The sequence below is a fragment of the Sparus aurata genome, chromosome 20 (assembly GCF_900880675.1).
Source record: "Sparus aurata chromosome 20, fSpaAur1.1, whole genome shotgun sequence".
In the NCBI taxonomy this organism is placed as follows: domain Eukaryota; kingdom Metazoa; phylum Chordata; class Actinopteri; order Spariformes; family Sparidae; genus Sparus; species Sparus aurata.
The window spans coordinates 14330777-14354488 of NC_044206.1; the positions used below are offsets into that span (position 1 = coordinate 14330777).

Below are 23712 nucleotides of genomic sequence, written 5' to 3' on the forward strand. Positions count from 1 at the left end.
TAAGTCTAGTTGGTTGGCCTTCTCTTCCAGCACGATAAAGAATTGTTTGTACCTGGGAATCCAGGTCAAATCAAGGCAATCTTTACTGCCCTATAACTGCCCACACTGATATCAAACATCTTAGAAAAGACTACAGTAGCTCATTGTAAAAACATAAAACTTGTTTAACAAAGAAGGCCATAAAATCTGGGAGAAAAATGAATCAATAAAAAAAAACTATAAAAACATTCCTTTAAACAATGACCCATTCAAGGTAATGCAACAGACATTGCATAATAAAAATTTGGTTGTTATTACATAAGATGTTGAGTGTATAAGTGATGCAAAGCATGAGAACGCTGCCTGAGATCCGCCGGCACAGCTTTGCTTATGTCCCCAGGTCCCATCTTATCACAAAAGGTGACCGGGCCTTCGCTGTCCGCGCTCCACAGCTGTGGAACTCCCTGCCCGGCGATCTCAGGCAGGCAAGCTCAGTGACTTATTTCAAATCTCTTCTAAAGACTCACTTTTATCAACTGGCCTTCTCTTAATTTTGTTTTATTATCGTTGCATGATAACTTTGTTGAGGATGTGTGATTTTAAATTTCTAATTTTTAAGTCCAATTTTGTTTTCTTGGCGGTTTTATTATGTTGTTGTCAGGCAATTGTATTTGTTATGTTTTTATTTCTGTTGAACAGCACCTTGTAACATGCTTTTGAAAGGTGCTATATAAATAAAGTTACATTACAGCTGCTCAATAATGGCAGAAATCATAATCACGATTATTTTTGACAACATTGAGATCACAATTATTCAATGTGATGATTCATTTTTGAAACGTGCATTTATTTAACTTAAAAATATAGCAGGCTTGAGCAGGTTTCATGAACAGCTTAACCACAGTGAGCTGAACTAAACATGCCGCAACCTGGCTGACAGAGAGTTTGGGCTTTGGGCCAAGATGTTATTTAAAATCTTGCTAGCCAAGACACTGTCAATCATGTTCTTGAAGGCAGGCTTTCATGACAGGCAATCACACATTGCAGGAAGAAAATAGGTTTGTTTCACCAAAACAGAGAGCACATGAATCTGCCTCAAAAAAAACATCTAGGCCTTTTTTCCACCAGAGTGACATCCTCAGTGTTATAACATCATAATATGGATTTATAAATAATTAAAAAGGAATTGGGAAATCAAATTGTTTTACTCATTAGGTATTTGTGTAGCACACAGAGTTCCTGACTTCACATGTACAGTCTCTTAGGTTATAAGACACACTATCATTTCAGGGATCCAATAGAAGATTCAAAGAAACAAGTCTTTAGCTCTTGCAATGGGATCATAATGACGTATACGTACATAATGAAAGCCATTCCCCAATATGAAAGCTAATCTCTCGAGTACTGCAAAAACCACTCTCAAGGACCAACCACATACCAGTACCTTGGTAAGAAGGTGGTTGCCATAGTTTGCTTCAATGTACCTTCCTATAATCCAGTTCATCGTTGCAGGTACAGGGAAGAGTACAGCTACTGTAAGTGCAAAAATTTCCCATGGACATTATTAACGAAGAGAAAAGATCCACTTGTTGTTAATGACTAGAACAGCTTTCTCATCTCAAAAAGAAATGCACAACATGCATTATACTGAATGTTTTCTGACTTGAGGCAAATAATTGACTCATTTCATAGAAGCCGTAAAAGTGAAAGCCCCAGCTTCTCTAAAACAGTGTGTCTCTTGGGCAAGACACATAAAGTAACCAGAACTCAAACAACACAGTCAACAAGCTGACTCGCTGTAGGTGGTGTGGTAAGGGACCGAGGTTGGATACGTTGCATGAAAATTTACAACAAGCAGGGCAAGTATTTAGTTCAAGATCAGGGGTTTTGTAGGTTTTAGGTAATTCGCTAAAAAGTCATGCATACTTGACATTAATACTGAGGATCTTCTGAGGCAAATGGAAAAGCTTCAGAATTACAAATGTATCTAAGACAGCCACATATTCTAAGGATTGTTTTTGTTTACAGAGAACAAAAACTTAAGATAAACCTGCAGACTGAACATGTCTGCTTTAAAATGATGTGACTTTAGCTGGTAACTGACACCATGCTCACTCTGATGGTTGACCTACTGTATCTCGAGCACCTTTGACACGTTTTGCATCTCAGCAGGTTTATTGATCTTGAACCACTGAAAAGCAATACATGTGAATTGGCAAAATGCCGACAAAAAAGAACAATGTTCCCCTTGTCTGACAACTGTACGTAAGCATTAACCATCATGATCATTTTGAGAATGATTGAATGAGGTTCAGCAGTTAATCATTGAACAGAGTGCCCCTTCCCTGGCAGTAAAACTTACTGCATGGATATTAACCACAGTTGAGACTGACGTCATTTGACTACCAATGACATTGCTAAATACCTTTACGACATCAACACGTTACAGGCAAGTATTAGATTACATCTTTATATGTTATTGCTAAACACGCTTTAGTATTTTTCAGTATTATTTAAGCCCAAAAGAAATATTTTGCAATTGCTTGTGAGAGAACAAGGTGATTTTACCAATTTCAACCACAAAAAACAAAACAAACACAAATAATATATTACTGATTACCTCTGTACTGTATCTGTAGTTAATGACGATGATGCCGCCATCTTTTTTCTATATAAACTAGTGTTTCTGCCCAGCAGTCTCAGATGGATAAGAGGCAAGAGGACAGCATATATAAACAGGTGATTAATTCAAAGGAGTCAAAATTGAATGTCAATTTTTTTTTAACGAGAGCATAAGCAACAGTTACTCCAAACTTTAAAAATTTCAACTGACTTTGTAGAAGAATGCAGATCAAATTAATATCTTTGATCAGCAGATTTTATTCGGGTGCCAGACAGAATGGGAAGTCAAAACGTGTTGTTTGTGCTGCTTTTGGGGATGATGAGTAAGTAATTTGACTTATTTCAGCTTATTTTTATATGCCTTAGACCATTTTAATTCTCTCTAACTAATCATCCAAAGTTGTTGGAATGTTTTGGAATTAAAATCTTGTTTTTGCTCTGGAAAATAGTGTACATTTTCTGCTCATCTATTTAACTCATTTGTCTTTTTTGTTTAATTTACAGATGTGCTGACTTCTCAGGTTGTGAGTAAGTGCATATGTATTGAAGCATCTTTTACAGTTAATTTTCATCAGTTCATACTCAATATGCCAGCCATGAAACAAATTCATACATGTCCTGTATAAAGATTAATTCTATAATAACTGCTAAGTTAATTGTACCTGTGTCCTTTGAAACTTGATGCGCTGTTTCTAGTTGATGTTTATCTTGGAGGTGCTCATTTTTAGTATTGAATTTACTGAATTACACAGAGGTGTTTGTCCATCTTATCTATATTGGTGAGTGTAAATTATATATATATTTTCTCCCTGGAAATTAATTACATACAGTAGGGTGATACAAAGTTTGCAGAATAGTGGCTATTGCCCAGCCCTGTCCTAGTCCAATATCTTTAATTTGTGTTTATTTTTTGTGACCTAACCTTGCTTCCTAGATCCCCTCTACCCAATATCTGGAACTGCAAGCTCTCGATCAGATGATGGCAGTTCTCCACGGATTACCTTGCATCGACCTTTTTTCTATTTTGGACAAACATATAATCAGATTTATGTACGTAAAATTTCACCAAATGATGTAGATATTCTATGTAGACAGTAAAAATAATTACAGTCAAATTCAAAATTCCCACCACAGATACATCCATCACAAGATCAACAAAAAAAGACATATATACTGTTTTATCTTCTCATTTCCAGGTCAACCACAATGGACACTTGACATTTCAAAGTCCATGGAGCGCAACTACACCTCAAAGGTTCCCACTGAATGCAACCAAGGACATCATTGCTCCATTCTGGATGGATCTGGACAACAGAGAAATTGGTCAGGTCTACTACAATCAATACACCAGTGGCAGTGTCCTCCAACAAGCTACACGGGACATTAATGACTACTTTCCAAGCATGAACTTCAACGCAAACTGGGTGTTTGTTGCAACATGGTATGAGGTGGCTTACTACCCGAATTCAGGCACAGTAAGTCAAGTTAATCCAGTGTCAGTCAATACGATGAGTTGTTTGTCAGAAATACAATTAAATATAAAAAGGTTAATGCAAAAACAAGTGTCCTGAAAGTGCATGTGAAATGTAGGGATGATACTCCAATTCATATTTATTTTCTTTGAACATTTATTCTGCAGCAAAAAAGTGACCGTTGCTGACCCAGAAAATAACATGAAACTTACATGTTGTGACACAAAATGCTGCATTTTTCACATGATGGTTCAAACTAATTAAATGTAGACAACTTAATTTAATTGTGAATACAATAATTACTCCTGTTCAGTAATTACTGCTGCACGCTCATGTGGTGTCATCATTGTTAATCCATTCAACTTTTCAGTCATTTTTCAAGCAAAAATGTCAAACAATTGCTACTTCTGGCTAATTAATCATTTGTGACATTAGTCTTTGGGTTTTGGGCTGATGGTTGGACATTTTACAAGTAATTGATTAATTGTGAAAATAATATGCAGATGAATTGAGAAAAAAAAGTGTTCCTGAGTTGCATTACAGTAGAGCGAATAAGAAGCAGTACTTATGATAATGAATTAATCTTTTCTAGCGCACAACTGTCCAAGCTGTGTTGATCTCTGGAGGCCAGTTCTCATTTGTGCTGATGAACTATGGGATAATAGCTTCAACTTCTCGGGAAGTGCAGGTCAGATCCACTGCACCAATGATATTTAGTAGTTATGACCAGATATGATACCAAAATTGCGAGAATACATACTACTTTATCCACATGAAAAATTCAAACAAATTCTAATTATCATTATTTGATCAACTTGTGTTTGCAGGCTGGCTACGACACAATAAACTCCATTCACCATTTCATAATCCCTGGATCGTTCTCCAGCTCTGCTACGGGCAGTAACTCAATTTTCCGGCGAAGCAGCAATGTCAATTTACCAGGTCGCTGGGCCTTCAGGACAGACGAGGGATCAAGAGGCTGCCCTTTCAATGGTAAAATAAGATGCAGAGAGTGATTACCATTTTTTGCTTCTCCTGGGACATCATCGTTGCTGTACCTTACAGTAATGTCTATCAGTGGTAGAGCTCTGTAGGCGCTTAAAACCAAGACCTGAACCCAGTCCTTTCTAGCACCTTTCCAGCCTTCTTAACATAACCTGGTACTGCCAAAATTTGAGATCCACGCACAACACCGGAGGCAATATTTCATTTCTCCCTTAAATACAGTGTTGTATGCTAACTTTCTAACAATGACGTACTAACAAAAAACAGGGTACAACAACATAGAATATGGCATCAGCCATACATATGTGTCTGGTTAACACACAGAATGTCAGTCTAAACTTCACAACAATTAAAACGTTCATAATAGAACTTTGTACTTTGCAACAATTGCATGCTCTTTATGTTATGGAGGAAAAGCTCTGCATCCAACTTAGAATATTAATTATCATCCTCATCTTTTCAACCATAAAGTAGGGTTAGGCTTTATGTTATTATATATACTATGGGTGGACATTTTAAATAATTTTCATACATAAGTACTCACATTAAATTACAATCAAGAACTCGAGTAGAAGCAAAGAAAAAAAAAATTTAAGAATAGGGTTAGCAATGAAGGACCAAGTATGAATGTAAATAGGGGTCAGTAGTAATAGCTGCCTTTGTAGCTAAGCCCTAAATTTCACTGTGTTTTCCTCATACTCACTCAAGCATTTTTTGTTCAGAGTACTGTTAGCTTGTATTCCACAAATGCCATAACCTCACAGAAGCCTCCTCCTTCCACAGAGTTTAAAAGCAGCACATTTCCAGTCACCATTTTGTAATGAACTGGCTAATCATATCTTCCTCATTGGCATCACAACAGTGTCTTCTCACACTGCTTGCAAATGAGGTAATGGGACTTGTTTTTCTCTTTGTGCTTAAAGTGCTAGAACTAGATTTGGCAATACCGTTTCCACCACAGGAACTCTCCCTTAGTGGCTCAGTTATATATTCAGGAAAGGCCACTGTTTCCCACACAAAGACTTCACTTGTATTTGCCAGGTATATAAGCGGCCACCCAAGTAGATTTGCCGACCCATTTTAGCATCTTAAACTTTTTTGTTATATTTTTAAATCGGTCGGAGAGAACAACGCCACCCACCATCCACTAACTACTGAACATCTGCCCTCGCTCTTCCTCTCCTGTCTATTGTCAGTCATACATGCTTTGCAGAGAAAGTGAGCATCTCAGGTAATACATCACTCCTGTAAATGCATTGTCTGCAGCCTCTCCAATTTGATGTAAGCCTACTTATGCCATTGTTTGGCGAAAAATATATGTTGGAATATCATCGGTGTACAAAGGTTGTGATCAGCTAGATAATAAACAACAAGCTTCCTCCACACGTGGCTCATCGGCTGTTATGACAATGGAATGGAAAATTCTAGATGCGAAGTCTGTATTTTTTTGGATGACTTTATAAAAAAATTATATTTAACTATTAATGGAGCTCACAATGCAGAGTATTTTGTTCTGGCAAAACATGAACAGGTTTTCCTCTCAAATGACATGGTTTAAGTGTAATGGTCTCAGCATCTTAACGTTTGTACCTTTAAGTGACCTTTTCCTTTGATTACTTTCAAGGTCAACATGTGCAGCTGGGTGATTCATTCTGGAGCACCAGCACCTGTGCACAAAAGTGCACCTGCACCTCAGCGGGCCTGCAGTGTCAAAACCAACCCTGCTCATTTTCCCAAATCTGCCAGCCAAGTGCCTTTCAGTTCTCCTGTCAGACAGTGCAGAGAGGAACCTGCACCATAAGTGGTGATCCACATTACTATACCTTTGATGACACAGTGTTTCACTTCCAGGGCACCTGCACTTACGTTCTCTCTGAGCAATGTGGTTTAGGACTGCCGTACTATAGAGTAGAGGGCAAGAACGAGCACCGGGGCAGTACTCATGTTTCCTGGACACGACTGGTCAAAGTGTATGTCTATAATGAAACCATTGAGCTTGTCAAGGGACATCGTGCTAAAGCTAAGGTTAGTATTTATGACTGGGACAAAACATGATCCTGCTTTATACATGAGATCAAATATGTCTTTGCTGGTTTTGACAGACTTGTTGGTGTTCTTGCAGGTAAATGGACACTTTGCAGCCACACCGTTTTATCTCAACAACGGCACCGTCCAGGTTTATGAGTCAGGTTTTTCTGTGATCGTCAGCACTGTCTTTGGCTTGGAGGTATCCTACGACACAAATCACTATGTCAGGATCAGTGTGCCCCATACCTATCAGAATGCAACATGTGGCCTCTGTGGAAACTTCAATGGTATTCGTCAGGATGACTTCCGAACCCGTCAGGGCGAGGTTGTGAGTTCTGATGTCGATTTTGCCAACAGCTGGCAAGCGACAGGGGATGATGAGCCTGGTTGTGAAGCGCCATGTGGAGGTCTGGCCTGTGCTGCCTGCACTGATGATCAGACAGCTTTATACAGCAATACTGACCATTGTGGTATCCTCCAGAACAGTTCTGGACCTTTTGCTGCTTGCCATCAGCAACTTCCGCCACAGTCTTTTGTGGAGAGCTGTGTGTTTGATCTGTGTGTAGGAGAAGGGTACCAGCCCATCCTGTGTCAAGCCCTAAATGTGTATGCAAGTCAGTGTCAACAGAATGGTGTACAGCTACCAAGCTGGAGGAGACAAGGCTTCTGTGGTATGTCAGTCATTCAATTAAAATAATTCTAATAAAATCCTTTGGGTAAAATAAACGCCCTTGACATCAAAATCAATGTTATTTTCCTCTAGAAATCCCCTGTCCAGCCAACAGCCATTTTGAGCCCCAGGGCGCAGGATGTCCAGCTACCTGTGTTAACCCCAATTCTACCCAGAACTGCCCTCTCCCGGCCCAGGAGAGCTGCATCTGCAATTCCGGCTTCATTCTTAGTGCTGGGGTGTGTGTCCCTCATTCAGAGTGTGGCTGCAGCTTCGAGGGTCGCTACTACCGCTCTGGAGAAACTGTAATACTAGATGAGGACTGTGGAAGACGTTGTAGCTGCAGTCATGGCTCCATGACCTGTCACTCCCATGGTTGTGGTCCCCTTGAATCATGCAAAGTGGAGGAAGGAGAAAGAAGTTGTAGACCTAACAGCTATGCATCATGCTGGATCAGAGGCCCAGGGTCATATCACACATTTGATGGACTGACATATCAGTATCCTGGGGCATGTCGATTGACCCTGGCCAAAGTGATGGGATTGTCTGGTCACCCACACTTTGTCGTGACAGCAGAAAAAGAGCCCAGAGGCCAACAAGGTTTTGCCCGATTGCTTAAGTTTGAGGCAGAGGGAACACACGTATCCATTGAGATGTCAAGTAGCAGTAGAATTCAGGTACGTGAGTGGAATAATTTTGAAAGGACTGATTCTAAAAGTGATATTATTACCATTTTAAAAGTGAGGCATCTGAACATTGATGAAGACAAATGTGACAAAATGATAGCTGATAAGTGAAAAAGTTTAGCAATATAAATGTCATATAACTAACTTTTTTCACAAGATTAGGTCTTATTAGGTCTATAATGATGCAATGCAATCTTTCGGAGTATTTAACACAGCTTTTTTAAATACTGTTGACTATAATATATTAATCTAAATGCCTTTAGGTTGACGGTCGACGGATCAGACTACCATTCAGCTCAGCATCCAACCAAATCCAAGTCTACCACAGCAGCGTTCACAGTATCATCCTTCGCACCTCCTTTGGTGTAACTGTGCAGACAGTTTGGCCTCACTTTGTGCGTGTCACTGCACCTGGTATCTACAATGGCTCTCTAGGTGGTCTCTGTGGTAATTACAATGGTCACCCACATGACGATTTCCGCACACCCAATGGCATCCTGGTCAACAGCTCTCAGGTGTTTGGGGACAGTTGGCGAGATGGCTCCCTGGCTGCACACTGTGTGGAAAGTGTAAATAATAATTCTACCACAAATTACAATTCTAGTGAGTACTGTGGCATTCTTGGCTCTCCACATGGACCATTTGTCCCATGTTGGGCCACTGTGGACCCACAACAGCATGTGGATACATGTTTGGAGATCATAAGGACCTCTAGAGATCCAGCATCAGCACTATGTGAGGTCCTACGAGATTATGCACTGATGTGTCAACAGAACGGTGTTTCCCTAGGACAGTGGAGGAATGCAACTGACTGTGGTAAGTACTTTTTCCTTTTGTGGTTGAAGTTAGGATATGTTGCAAAAGTATGTAATGGCCTTTTGAATCTACCCATTTGTTTGTCTCTAGAGCAAACCTGCCCAGTAAACAGCCACTATCAACTCTGTGGAACCACCTGTCCTTCTGCCTGCCCCAGCCTCTCCTTCCCTTTCACTTGTGACACTGTGTGCCAGGAAGGTTGCCAATGTAATGATGGCTTCGTACTCAATGGCAACCAGTGTGTGCCACCAACAGCCTGCGGATGTTATCACCAAGGACGCTATCTGCAAGGTGGTGAACAGTTCTTGGATGGTGAGGAATGCCAGAGTCTGTGCAACTGTGATGGCACCACTGGGGTAGTCCACTGCATCCCCAACTCTTGTGGTCCCGAGGAGTCCTGCCGTGTGGTGGAGGGTGAGTATGGCTGCCATCCCAACCGTCATGGCACCTGCTCTGCCTCTGGAGACCCGCACTACCTCACCTTTGATGGCAAGGCCTATGACTTCCAAGGAACCTGCCATTATGTTTTGGCGACACTTTGTAATGACACACATGGGCTGAATCAATTTTCAGTGGAGGCTAAGAATGAACCATGGAATGGGTTGCCAGTTTCAGTCACAGCCGAAGTTTATGTGAATGTGTGGGGCTATCAAGTTCAAATTTCAAGGGAAAGACGTCATATGGTTCAAGTAAGTTATTAAAATCAAGTTTAAAAATTAATTTAATTGCTATGCTTAATTTAACCTCAGGTTAAACCTAGCTGGCAAACAACTGACAGTTTTATGTAAATATATATAATATGTGATTTATTCATTGTACATATAATATGTCGAATTGTATATAGTTAGATGGGAGCATATGAAGGTATACAGGTCAGGAACATGCTTTTGATTTTATTCAATCTTTTTTGATGTCCGAAATAAATTTGCATTCATTCATTCATTACACCTATTTCAATGACTAAGTGAATAATATAGGAAGGAAACTACTAGACTACTTCAGGTATGTAATTTTAATAAGAACATAATATTTAGATGTTTTTTGAGTTACAATTTGAGATACAAAATTCTTTTTTAGGTAAACGGTGAAACGAGAAATGTACCAGTTCTCTTGAATGGAGGTCGTGTGTCTATCTATAAAAGTGGATCTCGCACATTTGTCAGTGCTGATTTCGGCCTGACTGTCACCTACGATGGATCAAGTACAGTGTTTATCTCTGTACCTTCAAATTACAGGTATTTGCCATTCACTGAAAATAAAAAAGGAATGCTTTTAACATGCTTAAAACACTGTTTTTAGATGTGTTTAAGTCATTTAATAACAATCTGTCTATTAATTTATGAAACTAAAAATAATTATTATCATCAATAGTGGTCAGACCTGTGGACTTTGTGGAAACTTCAATGGAAATCAAAATGATGACTTCCAGACCCCGTCTGGAATGACGGTCTCCACTCCAGATGAGTTTGGGACATCTTGGAAGGTGGCAGGAAACTACACCTGCAGTGATGGGTGTGGTTCCTCCTGTCCACAATGCTCCAATGAGCTTCTAGCTAGAGCTCAGTGTGAGGTTATTCAAGCAGCTGATGGCCCCTTCAGCTTCTGCTACGAGCAGGTGGACCCAGCACCATATTTCAATGACTGTGTGTTTGATGTTTGTGTGTCTGGAAATGAAGGCCAAGATCTTCTGTGCAGGGCCATTCAGGCATATGTCAGTGCCTGTCAATCTGCTAATGTTCGAATCTACCCTTGGAGGCAAAACACGACCTGCAGTAAGCCAACCGCTCAAATCATTACAAAATAAAATGTACAAATGTATTCTCAACTGTAAGGTGTGCTTTCTGAGATACAGACCTATGGATAAAAACTCATTAGTTATCCTGTTCTTTCCTCACTTATGAAGGACTAGACTGTCCAGCCAACAGCCATTATGAGCTGTGTGGTACTGACTGTGGCCACACCTGTGCCAGCAGCATTGATGCCACCTGTGAGCAGGTGTGCTCTGAGGGATGTTTCTGTGACGAAGGCTTTGTGAGGAGTGGGACAAGCTGTGTCCCTGTTGAAAGGTGTGGCTGCCAATACGATGGATACTACTATAATGTAAGTCATATACGGTACCTGTAAATGCTTAATAATCTTTTAACAGCTGCTATATGACAGAAAACGATTTACTCTGATCTGGCTCTGATTTAAAGTACAACCACTACACCTTTGCTATAAGAAAACATAGGGAACGAGGGATGTTAATAATTTATTGTTCATTGATAAATTATTGTTTATTCAGAGTTTAGTAGAGGCCTAATTTTTAAGCATGTGGGGCAGTGGACACCAGGCTGCCTTACTGGCCACTTTATGTTTCATCTATCATTTGGGCATCCAAGCTGCCACTTTTGCTGCATTTTGTTTATATGGAGACAAATGGGCTGTGCTGAACTACAGAGTAGCCTGAGGCATATTGGTGAGGTCTTTTATGAATTATAGGAAAAGTAGATCAGTATTGAGGCACGTTTGGCACTGCAGTTCTGGTAAAGCTAATCCAGGCATATCATATCAGAATCATATAAACTTCTAATGATTCGCTGTTATGAATTTAGCTTAATAGAATGTATTAATTGACAATCAGAGGTATGAGAAATGAGTATTGGGGAAAGGTGGGAGCCCAGCAGTTAAAATGAAGTCATTATTTTGTGTTTTTTCCTTTGTTCTTTTAACTGTTAATGTGGCTTACTCTGATGTTGCAGATTGACGGAAGAAATGGTTAAAAATTGCATCCCTCCATATAATCATTTTAACTAGACTCTAAAAATCTAAATAAACTTTCCATGAAGCATAAATCACACCAGCAATGGCCAACTATATTAACTCTAACAATTCTAAGAAACCTGAAGTAGTAGAATGGTCACCACAGCAGGTGAGCGAAGAGGATACATTAAAATACAAAACAACTCAGGCACACTCAACAACAACATCAACAACAATAACAAAAAGAAGAAGAAAAGTATTGTAAATGAACACAACTGACCTCCTTGCTTGCCGCACTTCTCAGGGACAATTAATCCTGTTTGTACTGCGGATGTGGGCGCTCCTCTGCCTCTGTCTGTGTGGAAAAGTAGTCCCAGACTTAATGATGACTTTGAGCGCCGTCACAGAAAGTGTTTGTCAAACTAACCTCCGACAGGCTTGGTCGGCTTTCTGAGCTTTCTGGTGATGCTCGATGGTGATGCTTGTAGATCAACGTTAGCGTTGCTGCATCAGACAGGCTATCTAATACCTGTTTAGTTAACGTTAGCACATATTCCTTATGGAGATGATTGCGTAACGTAACGTAAAGCAAGCCTGGTAAAAGTGCATTGATAAATGTCCACAACTGAGGTTTTACCGGCCGCTACAGCAAAGTTTTCAGCCATTGTTTTTAGCCTGCAGCCTAGCCTTGAAGTTGAGTGTCCACCAAGTGGCCTGGGAGGTAAAAAAATAAATAAAAAATGTGCGCATTCGACGCCATGTTTCCTACTCCGTCCTTTTTGCGTGTTGATGGTTAGCTTCGTTACTGTTAAGTTACTACACGTTGGCTGTGTGCCAAGCTTATCTCCACTTAAACATTAAGTTAGCTACACTCATAAAGTAAACTACTTAACTATATTTATGGGAACTGCGTAGTTAATATTTACGTCCACTGTTATGCTAGCTAGATTAGCACAAAAAATGGTAACCTTGACAACGGTTTGACATGCGCAGTGATGCTTTTCTGGTAGCATGCATCTCAGGAACATGAAAGAGCAGACCAGCATGTCTTTGGCTCCAACAACCATGCAGTGTGTATGTTTTAACTCCAGCAATTTTATTGCCACATCATGTTAATCTTATATTGACGTTCATAGCTGGAAAATCACAAGTGGAACAACTGGTATTAAAGGAGAACTTCAGCCGTTTTTAACTCATATCCCTGTTGATCGAGGTTACCGAGTGCTGTCAGTAGGAAAAATAACGTGAATTTTTTGCACAATATTGACCAGATATCAGGACGGCAGCTAAAGCGAACCTATGGGGGCAGACATCCTTAAGTTTCACTTTCGGTTATGTCTGCCCCCATAGGTTCGCTTTAGCTGCCGTTCTGATACTTGGTAAATATTGTGCCAAATGTTCTCGTTATTTATCCTAATGACAGCACTCGGTAACCTCGATCAACAGGGATATGGGTTAAAAACGGCTGAAGTTCTCCTATAATAATGGCTCTGTTTAATTTTAAAGTCTTCTCCCAGAAAGTCTCTGCAGTGAGCCCTTGACCTGCTGTCTCACCAACAGTAAATGGAACTAAGCCTTCTTCAATGCTTTCAGTTATTACTTGTGAATTTACTGTGACTATGTCTGCAGTGAAGAAACCCTATTAATTGGTTTGGCCTGTGTGGTGTGTGTCTCTTCTTCTCACATGTTGCAGGCTGGCGAGTCGTTCTGGACAGAGGGATGCTCCCAGCGATGTGAGTGCCACGCTCCCAATGACCTGCGCTGCTCTGCTGCGTCTTGCACTCCTGAACAGGAGTGCACCATCAGAAATGGCCAGTTGGGCTGTTTCGATGCAATGTCTACATGCACTGTGTGGGGGGACCCACACTACATCACCTTTGATGGGGCAGTGGCTCACTTCCAGGGCACATGCTCTTACATCATTACTGAAAGTGTGAGCCAAGGCACCAATGAGACACAGTTTCAGGTAATAGCCACTAATAATCACCGTGGCAACAACCGTGTGTCGTTTGTATCAGCAGTGGATATATACCTCTCAGATCCACCAGAGAGTGCATACATCAGGCTTGGACCCAACAAAAGAGTACAGGTAAACTTTTAATTACTATATTTTGTTTAACGTCCTTCTCCTGGATGTAAACAAAGGTAACAACGTGCCTCCTCACCTCCTCTCCATTGCTCTCTAATCTCATCCCTACAGGTAAATGGAAATGAGGTGTCTCTTCCCACCACTGCAGGAAGCTTAGCTCATGTAGAAAGGCAGGATGGCTACATAGTGGTCAAAGCCACTGACTTGATAGTCCAGTTTGACAGCCAGAGTACTTTAGTGGTCAGACTGGACAGAAATCATCAAAACAGAGTCACAGGGATGTGTGGAAACTTCAACAACAACCCAGCAGATGATAAAGTCTTGCCTAATGGCACATCAGCACAAAATGACAATGACTTTGGACACAGCTGGAAGGCACCCACGAGCCAACCAGGGTGAGTTGTTATGAAAAGAGCTTTAGATCATCTTATGCACATTGCAGCAGGTAATAATGAAAGCATATGTCATTTCCAGATGTGGATCCACAGATGATGACAGTGGTGATGGACTGAACGACTGTCACTTTATGAGCGAATACTCTGAGCTCTGTAGTGTCATCACCAACACCAGCGGTCCATTCAGTGACTGTCACCTGCACTCTGACCCTCAGCCTTTTTTCACCTCCTGCATCTACGACCTCTGCCTCTACACTCCAGCCAATGGCATGCTGTGCTCTGCCGTCTCAGCCTATGAGAGAACCTGCTCTGTTTTAGGGCTGAACATCCCGGAGTGGCGCTCAGCTTTGCAGTGTGGTATGTTTTCATTTGGCTATTAGACAGCCAAGATAATGAATGAGAAAAAAAATCTTGTGTTTTGTTTGTTATATCTGGCCATGTCTCTTTTTTTCCACATTGTTTCCATAGCTGAATCAGACCCCTGTGAAGATCTGGATTGCACAGAGTATGAGTGGTGTGGTGAGAAAGACGATGTTTACGGCTGCTTCTGTGATGAGCACCACCACCGACCCAACAATGAGAGCTACGGTGAGGGCGGATACTCCTGAAAAACTGTCCATTGCACATTATCTTGGTTTAATTGTTGAAATGAGATTTTATCTTGATGAATAAAAATATCAAATATTTATGAGATCACAAAAGACAACAGGTCAAACTTGCAACAATAGATCAGTGTCAAACGAGATAAATAACTTAACCATTTGTCTTTCATAGACTCGTCCATCACTTGTGTCAGTAGTTCAGGCACCATGTCAGTGTCGCGCTGCCAGCTGTTTGAGGCTGGCTTCCACCTTGGTGCCCTTCATCTCCGGGAGGACTCCTGCAGCGGGACTCTTCAGGACGGACGACTGATCTTCCACTTTAACAATGATGACCAGCTGTGTGGGACAGTTCTCAGGGTACAGTCCATTTTCTCCAATGTGCAACTTCATGTGCATAAATGAAAAGCGTGATCAAATCCAAACACCTAAAGTCTTTTGTCATCTTACTCTCAAAGAGCAACGGGACCCATTTCAGCTATGAAAACACCATCCTGGGTGACGTGGACACTCATGATGGCCTCATCAGCCGTGAGAAGAGCATACGCCTGCACTTCAGCTGTGTATACCCTCTAACCCAGGCCCTGTCTATGGATGTGGGCATCAACCCTATAGAGAGGTGATAACCACAACACCATCTGGCTTGCATGATCATAACTATGATGTTTGGTTACTGATAATGGTGTTACGTCTTTAATACCTATTCTTACTTAAAAACTACCCACGTTCGAAAGAGCTTCAGTTTGTGATGTTTCTTCTGCAGCATTGTGAACAAGAAGCTTCCATCAGGCCTGGGTCAGTATCATTTGAGGATGATCCCCTACGAGGACGCCGGCTTCCACTTCCCCCTGACCAGTAACAGCAGCATAGAAATGGAAATAGACCAGAGGCTGTACATCGAGGTCCAGACAGAAGGGGTTGATGAACAGCAGATCGCCACGATTCTGGACTCGTGTTGGGCAACACCTTTAAATGACGCAAACTACCCTGTCCGCTGGGATCTCATCACTACAGAGTAAAGGAGATTCCGACCCTAACAGGGCTTCTTTTATCTCACTTCAGCCATCTGCCCTATTGCATCTAACTTTACTCGTAGTGATAACATTGTAATTTTTACAACTTTCCATGTACCCCAGGTGTCCTAATCCTGCAGATGGTACAGTAGAGCTGATACAGAATGGCATCGCCACTGTGGCCCAATTCTCTTTCAGAATGTTCACCTTCACCAACTTCTCATCCATCTACCTGCACTGCCAGGTCCACCTGTGTCTTTTGAGAAACAACAGCTGCTCAGCTGTACGTACCAATCTACTTGTGTGTATCTGTAGAGAGATGTGAATGACTATTCAATAGTAAATTGTGTACAATTATTATGTATAAAATTGCAAGAAGCAAGATAGTTGATTGTTAAGTCTCATTGCCAGGATGTCCAATATTGAGGCTTTGGGTGGATCTAGTCAGCAATATTTGGTCGGACAGGCCCTGTTTCTTTCATTTTCTGGAAGCTATTCTTCATCAGAAGTTAGATATGTGGAGTTTCAGTGTGTTTCTCCATGCATATCCCATTGATAATATTACAGCTGTCACCACAGTCTGGCACCAAAGTGTGATTTGGTGACGTAACAACCCTTCTTTTTTAGATTCCTTGATTTGTGCTCCTCTATGAGAAGACTTGGTAGTTATTTCTTTAAGTGTCGGTATAGGACAACCTAAAAACAATTAAATATATTTCTACAGAATCGCTTTATGCACTTTTACTTGCTGATTTACTGCAGTTCTGTCAGGCTGAAGACTTTTAATTTTGTTTCCTGCAGCATTGCTACCCGGGTTACCACACAAGGGTCGCAAGGGATATTTCCCTTCATGACACTGCAGCCATCTCACTAGGACCACTAATCCCGAAATCAGGTAACTCATTATATTTTCATAACCTGTGTACTCATGTAGATGTCACACTGCTCAATGAGTAGATGATGAAAAACTATTCATTTTTGAAAAAAAATAAAACTTTTTGAATTGAACAAATGGAGACTTAAGAGGCTCAGGTGTGTGCTCATGTTTGTTCTGCTTGTTTTTCTTTGACTGCTAATGTTAGATTTTGTTTTTTCTCTCGCAGACAAATGGATGAGAACGAGCGATGCTTCAAGCTATTTGAGCTCAGTGGTGACCTTGGCAGTCGGTTTGCTTACTGCCAAAATTCTGACCTAGAGGGATCAAAGATAGGCACAAAAACAGTAGACAGATGAATGTGTACATTGTCGCAATATATTAATCGATCAGTAGCTCACTGTGCATATATTCCAGAATGATCTGAAAAAAGTGAAATGATGTGGGTTTTGTGATGTGCCTGATTCAAGCCTGAAAAAGATGTTTGTTACTGAATATTTGGAAATGAATCCTGTCAGATGTTTCTGATTTGTGTCAAGGAACCTAAACAAAGAAAGAAGGGTCATAACGTCACTGTCAGCTGTATTGATGTCACTGGGAGATGCTAGGAGAAGCACACGAAAACTCAACATATCGACGTTTCATTTGATTTTTGATGAAGAAATGCCATTTGAAATGATTTTGTTTGGAAAAGGCTACTGTTTGCTTTGCAAATGCAGTCTAGTCAGCAATATTTGGTCGGACAGGCCCTGTTTCTTTCATTTTCTGGAAGATTTTCTTCATCAGAAGTTAAATATGTGGAGTTTCAGTGTGTTTCTCCATGCATATCCCATTGATATCATTACAGCTCTCACCACAGTCTGGCACCAAAGCGTGATTTGGTGACGTAACAACCCTTCTGTTTTTAGGTTCCTTGATTTGTGCTACTCTATGAGAAGACTTGGTAGTTATTCCTTTAAACCACTAGAGGGCAGCAGAAGATCAAATACATATTTGGCTCTGATTTCAGGAAACCTATTTCTGCAGCTCACCCTTTTGTGTTTAGAATGGTTATCTGTTTTATCCTACAGGCTTTTTGCAATCATTTTTATTAACATTAAATTAATATTTAATTAGTTAATGAAGATAACAATTTTAAATGAAGGAGTTTTTATGTGAAATATTAATCTGATTGGAGTTTTTTTAATCAACTAAATGAGTAGATTACCCAAGGACATTTTTTGTGTGAATTTTCTACATTTTTTTTCTTTTTAATAAAAATGATACTGTTGTAATAGTTGTTTCTTTAAATTGCTTCAGAGCATCCAGGGATATGGTAACTATACTTTTATGTTCCATCTTGTTCCATACAGGATGTATAAGTGCAACAATAACCACATTTCAAAGCACTGATACAGGATGGTTCTCATTTGACATGAAAGAAGCTGTCAGGGATACGAGAGGTCGGGTTTCTCTCTTTTGTGCTGAGCCTCCTTTGAGTGTGGAGACTGACAGAGACGATATCTCCTGTGTCTTCTCTTTGGGGGGGAAGTTTATCATGGTCAGTCAACGTGTCCTGAGATGAGATGTACAGTAGACATAATAACACTTACCACACACCCCAAACATGTGATTTGTCATTGGTGTCATGGTACAGTAGGAAGACTTCAAAGAAGGGCAATATGTCCAATACCACATGACCCAAAACACAGGCTTTGCAGTCTGCTGCTGTCAATTCAGGTAAAGTATGTGCAGATTACCTTACAGATCATATTTCACTGCTGTTGGATTGATAAAAACAATGTGTGGATGTGTGTGTAATCTTTCTAGCAGTTTTCTTGGTTAGCAAGTCTACTTATGACACTTACTTTGTGTCCAAATATGTGTTCATGATGGTGCTAGTGGGCTAACACCCACTTTATATCCAAGTCATTGTTTGATCACTGTGAGTCTCTCATGTAATAGCTTAGCTCCTCTGACAATGTACCATTGGGAGGTTAATCCTGTGGCTTAAGTGGCATTTGCAGGCTTTAAAAGTCAATGTGTGAACATGAATGAGAGACCGAAGGGAGGAGAGAGGAGACTCACTCACTCAGAAGTAATGTCTTGCTCACAATGGAACTGATATCTGCAAGTCATTATGCAGAAGACATCCTTTGTTAAGAGAAAACCTCACAGCAAATCTAATGTCCAGGCTTTGCAGGAAACCACGTGCCTGAGCTCCACTTTCGGATGACAAGGCAGATTTAATGTAAAAGTTTACAGGAATACACAGATTACTGAAAGAAACAAGCCTCTGTTCAGCTAACTTGTTATACATGAATAATGTTTACAACGTCAGTATTACGTGTAAGCTTTCTAACGTTTTGCACGATACACAAAATACAGCTAAGGATGATGACAACATCACCAGTTATGCACGTATTTATTCATAAAGCCAAGTTCTCGACAAACCAAAAATCTGCCCTGATGGTGGCCCTCAATGAAAAGTTAGAGCATCACTAAAGTTACTGGCTAAACAAGAATTTGTTACTAAGCACATGGCAGTCCATCTGACAAAAATGTCAACATCATGGTAGCACTAACAGAAAAACCCAGGGCATCATCAGGTATCTAATATCCATCCTCATGAATGTCTGAAGAAATACATACAATACATGAAGCAGATGTTGAGATATATTTTTTTGGGGACTTAAGTCTTTTTGTCCAAGTCCCAAGTCATTTTTCTTGGCCAAGTTATGCCCCCAAAACCTTACCTGTTCAAAAAGTATAACAATGAATTCGATTATTTCAATAACCATCCATGGAAACTAATCAAAAACTCAATGATAAAATGAACCCAGACAAGTCATTTGAGTCATGGTGTCTCAAGTGAAGTCGAGTCATGAGTCTGCAACTTTCAAGTCCAAGTCGAGTCCAACTTACAATGACTTAATGGCACATCTCCGGATAATTCACTGGGCAATTGAAAAGTTAGTCTGCATATAGAAAGTCCTTAGTATCTCAACTGTTGTTGAGATTTTCCAGTCTAGATCAAAGTAGTGGATCAAATAATAGACAAACTTTGCCATCCCAGAAACTGGTAAGCAGTGGCTTACTCTGATATAGCATTACTCTACCCTCAAAATCAAAGGTATAATGTATCCTACTGAAATGCATGTTGCCCTTTAAGCCCTCCCTAATCGCTCTCTAGTCATCTGTTCAGCCACATTTATTCTGTCCTGTATCTAATTGAATTAACTAAATGCAGTTCCCCTATTCAGCTTCACCTTTTTGAACCCGCCCACACACTGTCAAACTTAACAACATCCATATGTGGTGACCCTATACCTTATCTTCCATTTGTAAACTGCTGTCATACAATCACTTTATCATGGTCAGCTTGATGTAGGAAGCTCCTGTAGCTGCCTTAGAAAAACACAAAACACAACTTAGCAAGTTGCAGTCTTGAATGCTGGCTGTTGAAAAAGCGGATGCTAAACTGTATTGCTGGCTTTAAAAGGTTAATGATACTTATAATGTATGGAAGATGTGGCATATTTCAACATCGAAAAGCTGATGCCAAACTGAATTGATGGCTTTTATTTGTTCGATGTAGCATCTGAAGAAGTAGGAAAAGTTAAGCAAGGGAGCTAAAGTGCTTTGATTGTGGTGGAGGTTAAACTACATTGCCAGTTTAGATGTGTATGCCGAAATGTGCTAACTGAAAATTAAAGGTTAATCAAATTAAAGTGGATGTTCTTCTTCAGGTTTTCTGTGTCTTATTCCTCTTCATTATCTGTTTCCAGCTCTGAGCCATCTTGAATCCTCATCCCTCCACTTCTGATCTGAAATGTTTTTAGAGGCAGTCCTGTGCCGCGACAAGGGAGGTTGTAGCCTCAGTGGGAGGTGGACAGGCGGGCATTGTAAAGGGGAAGATAGCTAGAGTGAAGCAAATGGTAGTGGATAGGGAAGAGGGGGAAATATGAGTGACAGCTTGTTGACTTTTACAAGATGCTGAGGGCTTATGGGCTAAATTGGATTCTCTCGTGAGGTCCCCAGTGTGGTGTGTTGGAGGGGTCAGGAAAGGTCCCATCTGACATTTGACCTCTCTTATTCCCGTGCCTACTGCCCCTCATGTCAGCACCACTGACCACAATGCACTGCAGCATAATTATGTCTGAACTTGAGTCCAGATATGCCAAAGTTTTTATAAAGTGATTTATCGGCCAAAATGTCTATGCTCTAGCAGGGCTATAAAATTGATAAGTATTAAAAATTAAGTATCCTCATTAGAATACTGTTGAGCAAGAGGTCTAGACTTGACTAGACGTCTAATAAACTGTCACTTTACAAGGCTTTTTAGCAGTTGTCCATAACACCAGATGAGTTTTTACTGACATTTAATAATGTCAGGCTAATTAAAAGTTCTTGAAGCTAGGTAAACTCCAACTAGACTCATAGGTACAGAGGGCATACCACAACTACTGCCACCGAAACTTGAACACTACATACTGCCAACAAGGCCCACCAGTGCCCTTTCATTCAATTCAGCCTGTTCATCCAATATCAAACTCAGTTTCAGCCTGTATCACTCTACATTTTAAATCACAAATAACATCCATCCATCCATCCATTTTCATCCGCTTATCCGGGGCCGGGTCGCGGGGGCAGCTGCCTGAGCAGGGACACCCAGACTTCCCTCTCCCCGGACACTGCCTCCAGCTCTTCCGGGAGGACCCCAAGGCGTTCCCAGGCCAGCTGGGCGACATAGTCACACCAGCGTGTCCTGGGTCTTCCTCGGGGTCTCCTCCCGGAGGGACATGCCAGGAACACCTCCCGAGGGAGGCGTCCCGGGGGCATCCGAAACAGATGCCCGAGCCACCCCAGCTGGCTCCTCTCGATGTGGAGGAGCAGCGGCTCTACTCTGAGCTCCTCCCGGGTGACAGAGCTCTTCACCCTATCTCTAAGGGAGCGCCCTGCCACCCTGCGGAGGAAACTCATTTCGGCCGCTTGTATCCGGGATCTTATTCTTTCGGTCATGACCCAAAGTTCATGGCCATAGGTGAGGGTCGGAACGTAGATTGACTGGTAAATCGAGAGCTGAGCCGAAAGGCGAAGCTCTCGCTTCACCACGACGGACCGATACAAAGACCGCATTACTGCGGCCGCTGCACCGATCCGTCTGTCAATCTCACGCTCCATCCTTCCCTCACTCGTGAACCAGACCCCAAGATACTTAAACTCCTCCACTTGAGGCAGGAACTCTCCTCCCACCTGGAGGGAGCAGGCCACCTTTTTCCGGTCGAGAACCATGGCCTCGGATTTGGAGGTGCTGATTCTCATCCCACTCGCTTCGCACTCGGCTGCAAACCGCCCCAGGACATGCTGGAGGTCCTGGCTCGAAGGAGCCAACAAGACCACATCATCCGCGAAAAGCAGAGATGAGATCCATTGGCTCCCGAACCAGATCCCCTCCGGCCCGTGGCTGCGCCTAGAAATTCTGTCCATAAAAGTAATGAACAGAACCGGTGACAAAGGGCAGCCCTGCCGGAGTCCAACATGTACTGGGAACAGGTCTGACTTACTGCCGGCAATGCGAACCAAGCTCCTGCTCCGGCAGTACAGGGACCGTACGGCCCTTAACAGAGGGCCCCCGACCCCGTACTCCCGGAGCACCCCCCACAGTATGCCACGAGGGACACGGTCGAATGCCTTCTCCAGGTCCACAAAACACATGTGGACTGGTTGGGCAAACTCCCATGAACCCTCGAGCACCCTGCGGAGGGTATAGAGCTGGTCCAGTGTTCCACGGCCAGGACGAAAACCGCATTGTTCCTCCTGGATCCGAGGTTCGACTATCGGCCGAATTCTCCTCTCCAGTACCCTGGAATAGACTTTCCCGGGGAGGCTGAGGAGTGTGATCCCCCGATAGTTGGAACACACCCTCCGGTCCCCCTTTTTAAATAGGGGGACCACCACCCCGGTCTGCCAGTCCAGAGGCACTGTCCCCGACTGCCACGCGATGCTGCAGAGACGTGTCAGCCAAGACAGCCCCACAACATCCAGAGACTTGAGGTACTCAGGACGGATCTCATCCACCCCCGGTGCTTTGCCACTGAGGAGCTTACGGACTACCTCAGTGACTTCGGCTTGGGTGATGGATGGGTCAACCTCTGAGTCCCCAGCCTCTGCTTCCTCTATGGAAGGCGTGTCAGCGGGATTGAGGAGATCCTCGAAGTATTCCTTCCACCGCCCGACGATGTCCCCAGTCGAGGTCAACAGCTCCCCACCTCCACTGTAAACAGTGTTGGTGGAGGACTGCTTCCCCCTCCTGAGGCACCGGATGGTTTGCCAGAATTTCTTCGAGGCCGACCGGTAGTCCTCCTCCATGGCCTCCCCGAACTCTTCCCAGACCCGAGTTTTTGCTTCCGAGACTGCCCGTGCTGCCGCACGCTTGGCCTGCCGGTACTCGTCAGCTGCCTCAGGAGTCCCCCGGGCCAGCCAGGCCCGGTAGGACTCCTTCTTCAACCCTTACTTCCGGGGTCCACCACCGGGTTCGGGGATTGCCGCCGCGACAGGCACCGGAGACCTTACGGCCACAGCTCCGGACAGCCGCGTCAACAATGGAGGTGGAGAACATGGTCCATTCGGACTCAATGTCCCCAGCCTCCCTCGGGATCTGGTCAAAGCTCTCCCGGAGATTGGAGTTAAAGATCTCCCTGGCAGAGGGTTCTGCCAGACGTTCCCAGCAGACCCTCACG

At 42.3% G+C, this 23712-nt stretch overlaps 1 protein-coding gene across 1 annotated transcript; it reads left to right on the top strand.

Moving 5' to 3' along the window:
• Nucleotides 1-2863: 2863 nt before the first annotated feature.
• LOC115571310 (alpha-tectorin-like) lies at nucleotides 2864-18264 on the top strand. Its single transcript, XM_030400660.1, has 24 exons — nucleotides 2864-2924; nucleotides 3106-3129; nucleotides 3536-3651; nucleotides 3798-4076; nucleotides 4666-4761; nucleotides 4901-5066; nucleotides 6703-7103; nucleotides 7201-7777; nucleotides 7870-8453; nucleotides 8726-9278; nucleotides 9369-9967; nucleotides 10356-10513; nucleotides 10650-11050; nucleotides 11182-11378; nucleotides 13714-14109; nucleotides 14221-14504; nucleotides 14584-14861; nucleotides 14973-15092; nucleotides 15279-15463; nucleotides 15562-15722; nucleotides 15867-16118; nucleotides 16240-16399; nucleotides 16918-17011; nucleotides 17220-18264. The coding sequence occupies exons 1-24, from the start codon at nucleotides 2879-2881 to the stop codon at nucleotides 17309-17311; spliced, it is 6219 nt and encodes a 2072-aa protein (XP_030256520.1). The 5' UTR covers nucleotides 2864-2878; the 3' UTR covers nucleotides 17312-18264.
• The last annotated feature ends 5448 nt before the right edge of the window (nucleotides 18265-23712 follow it).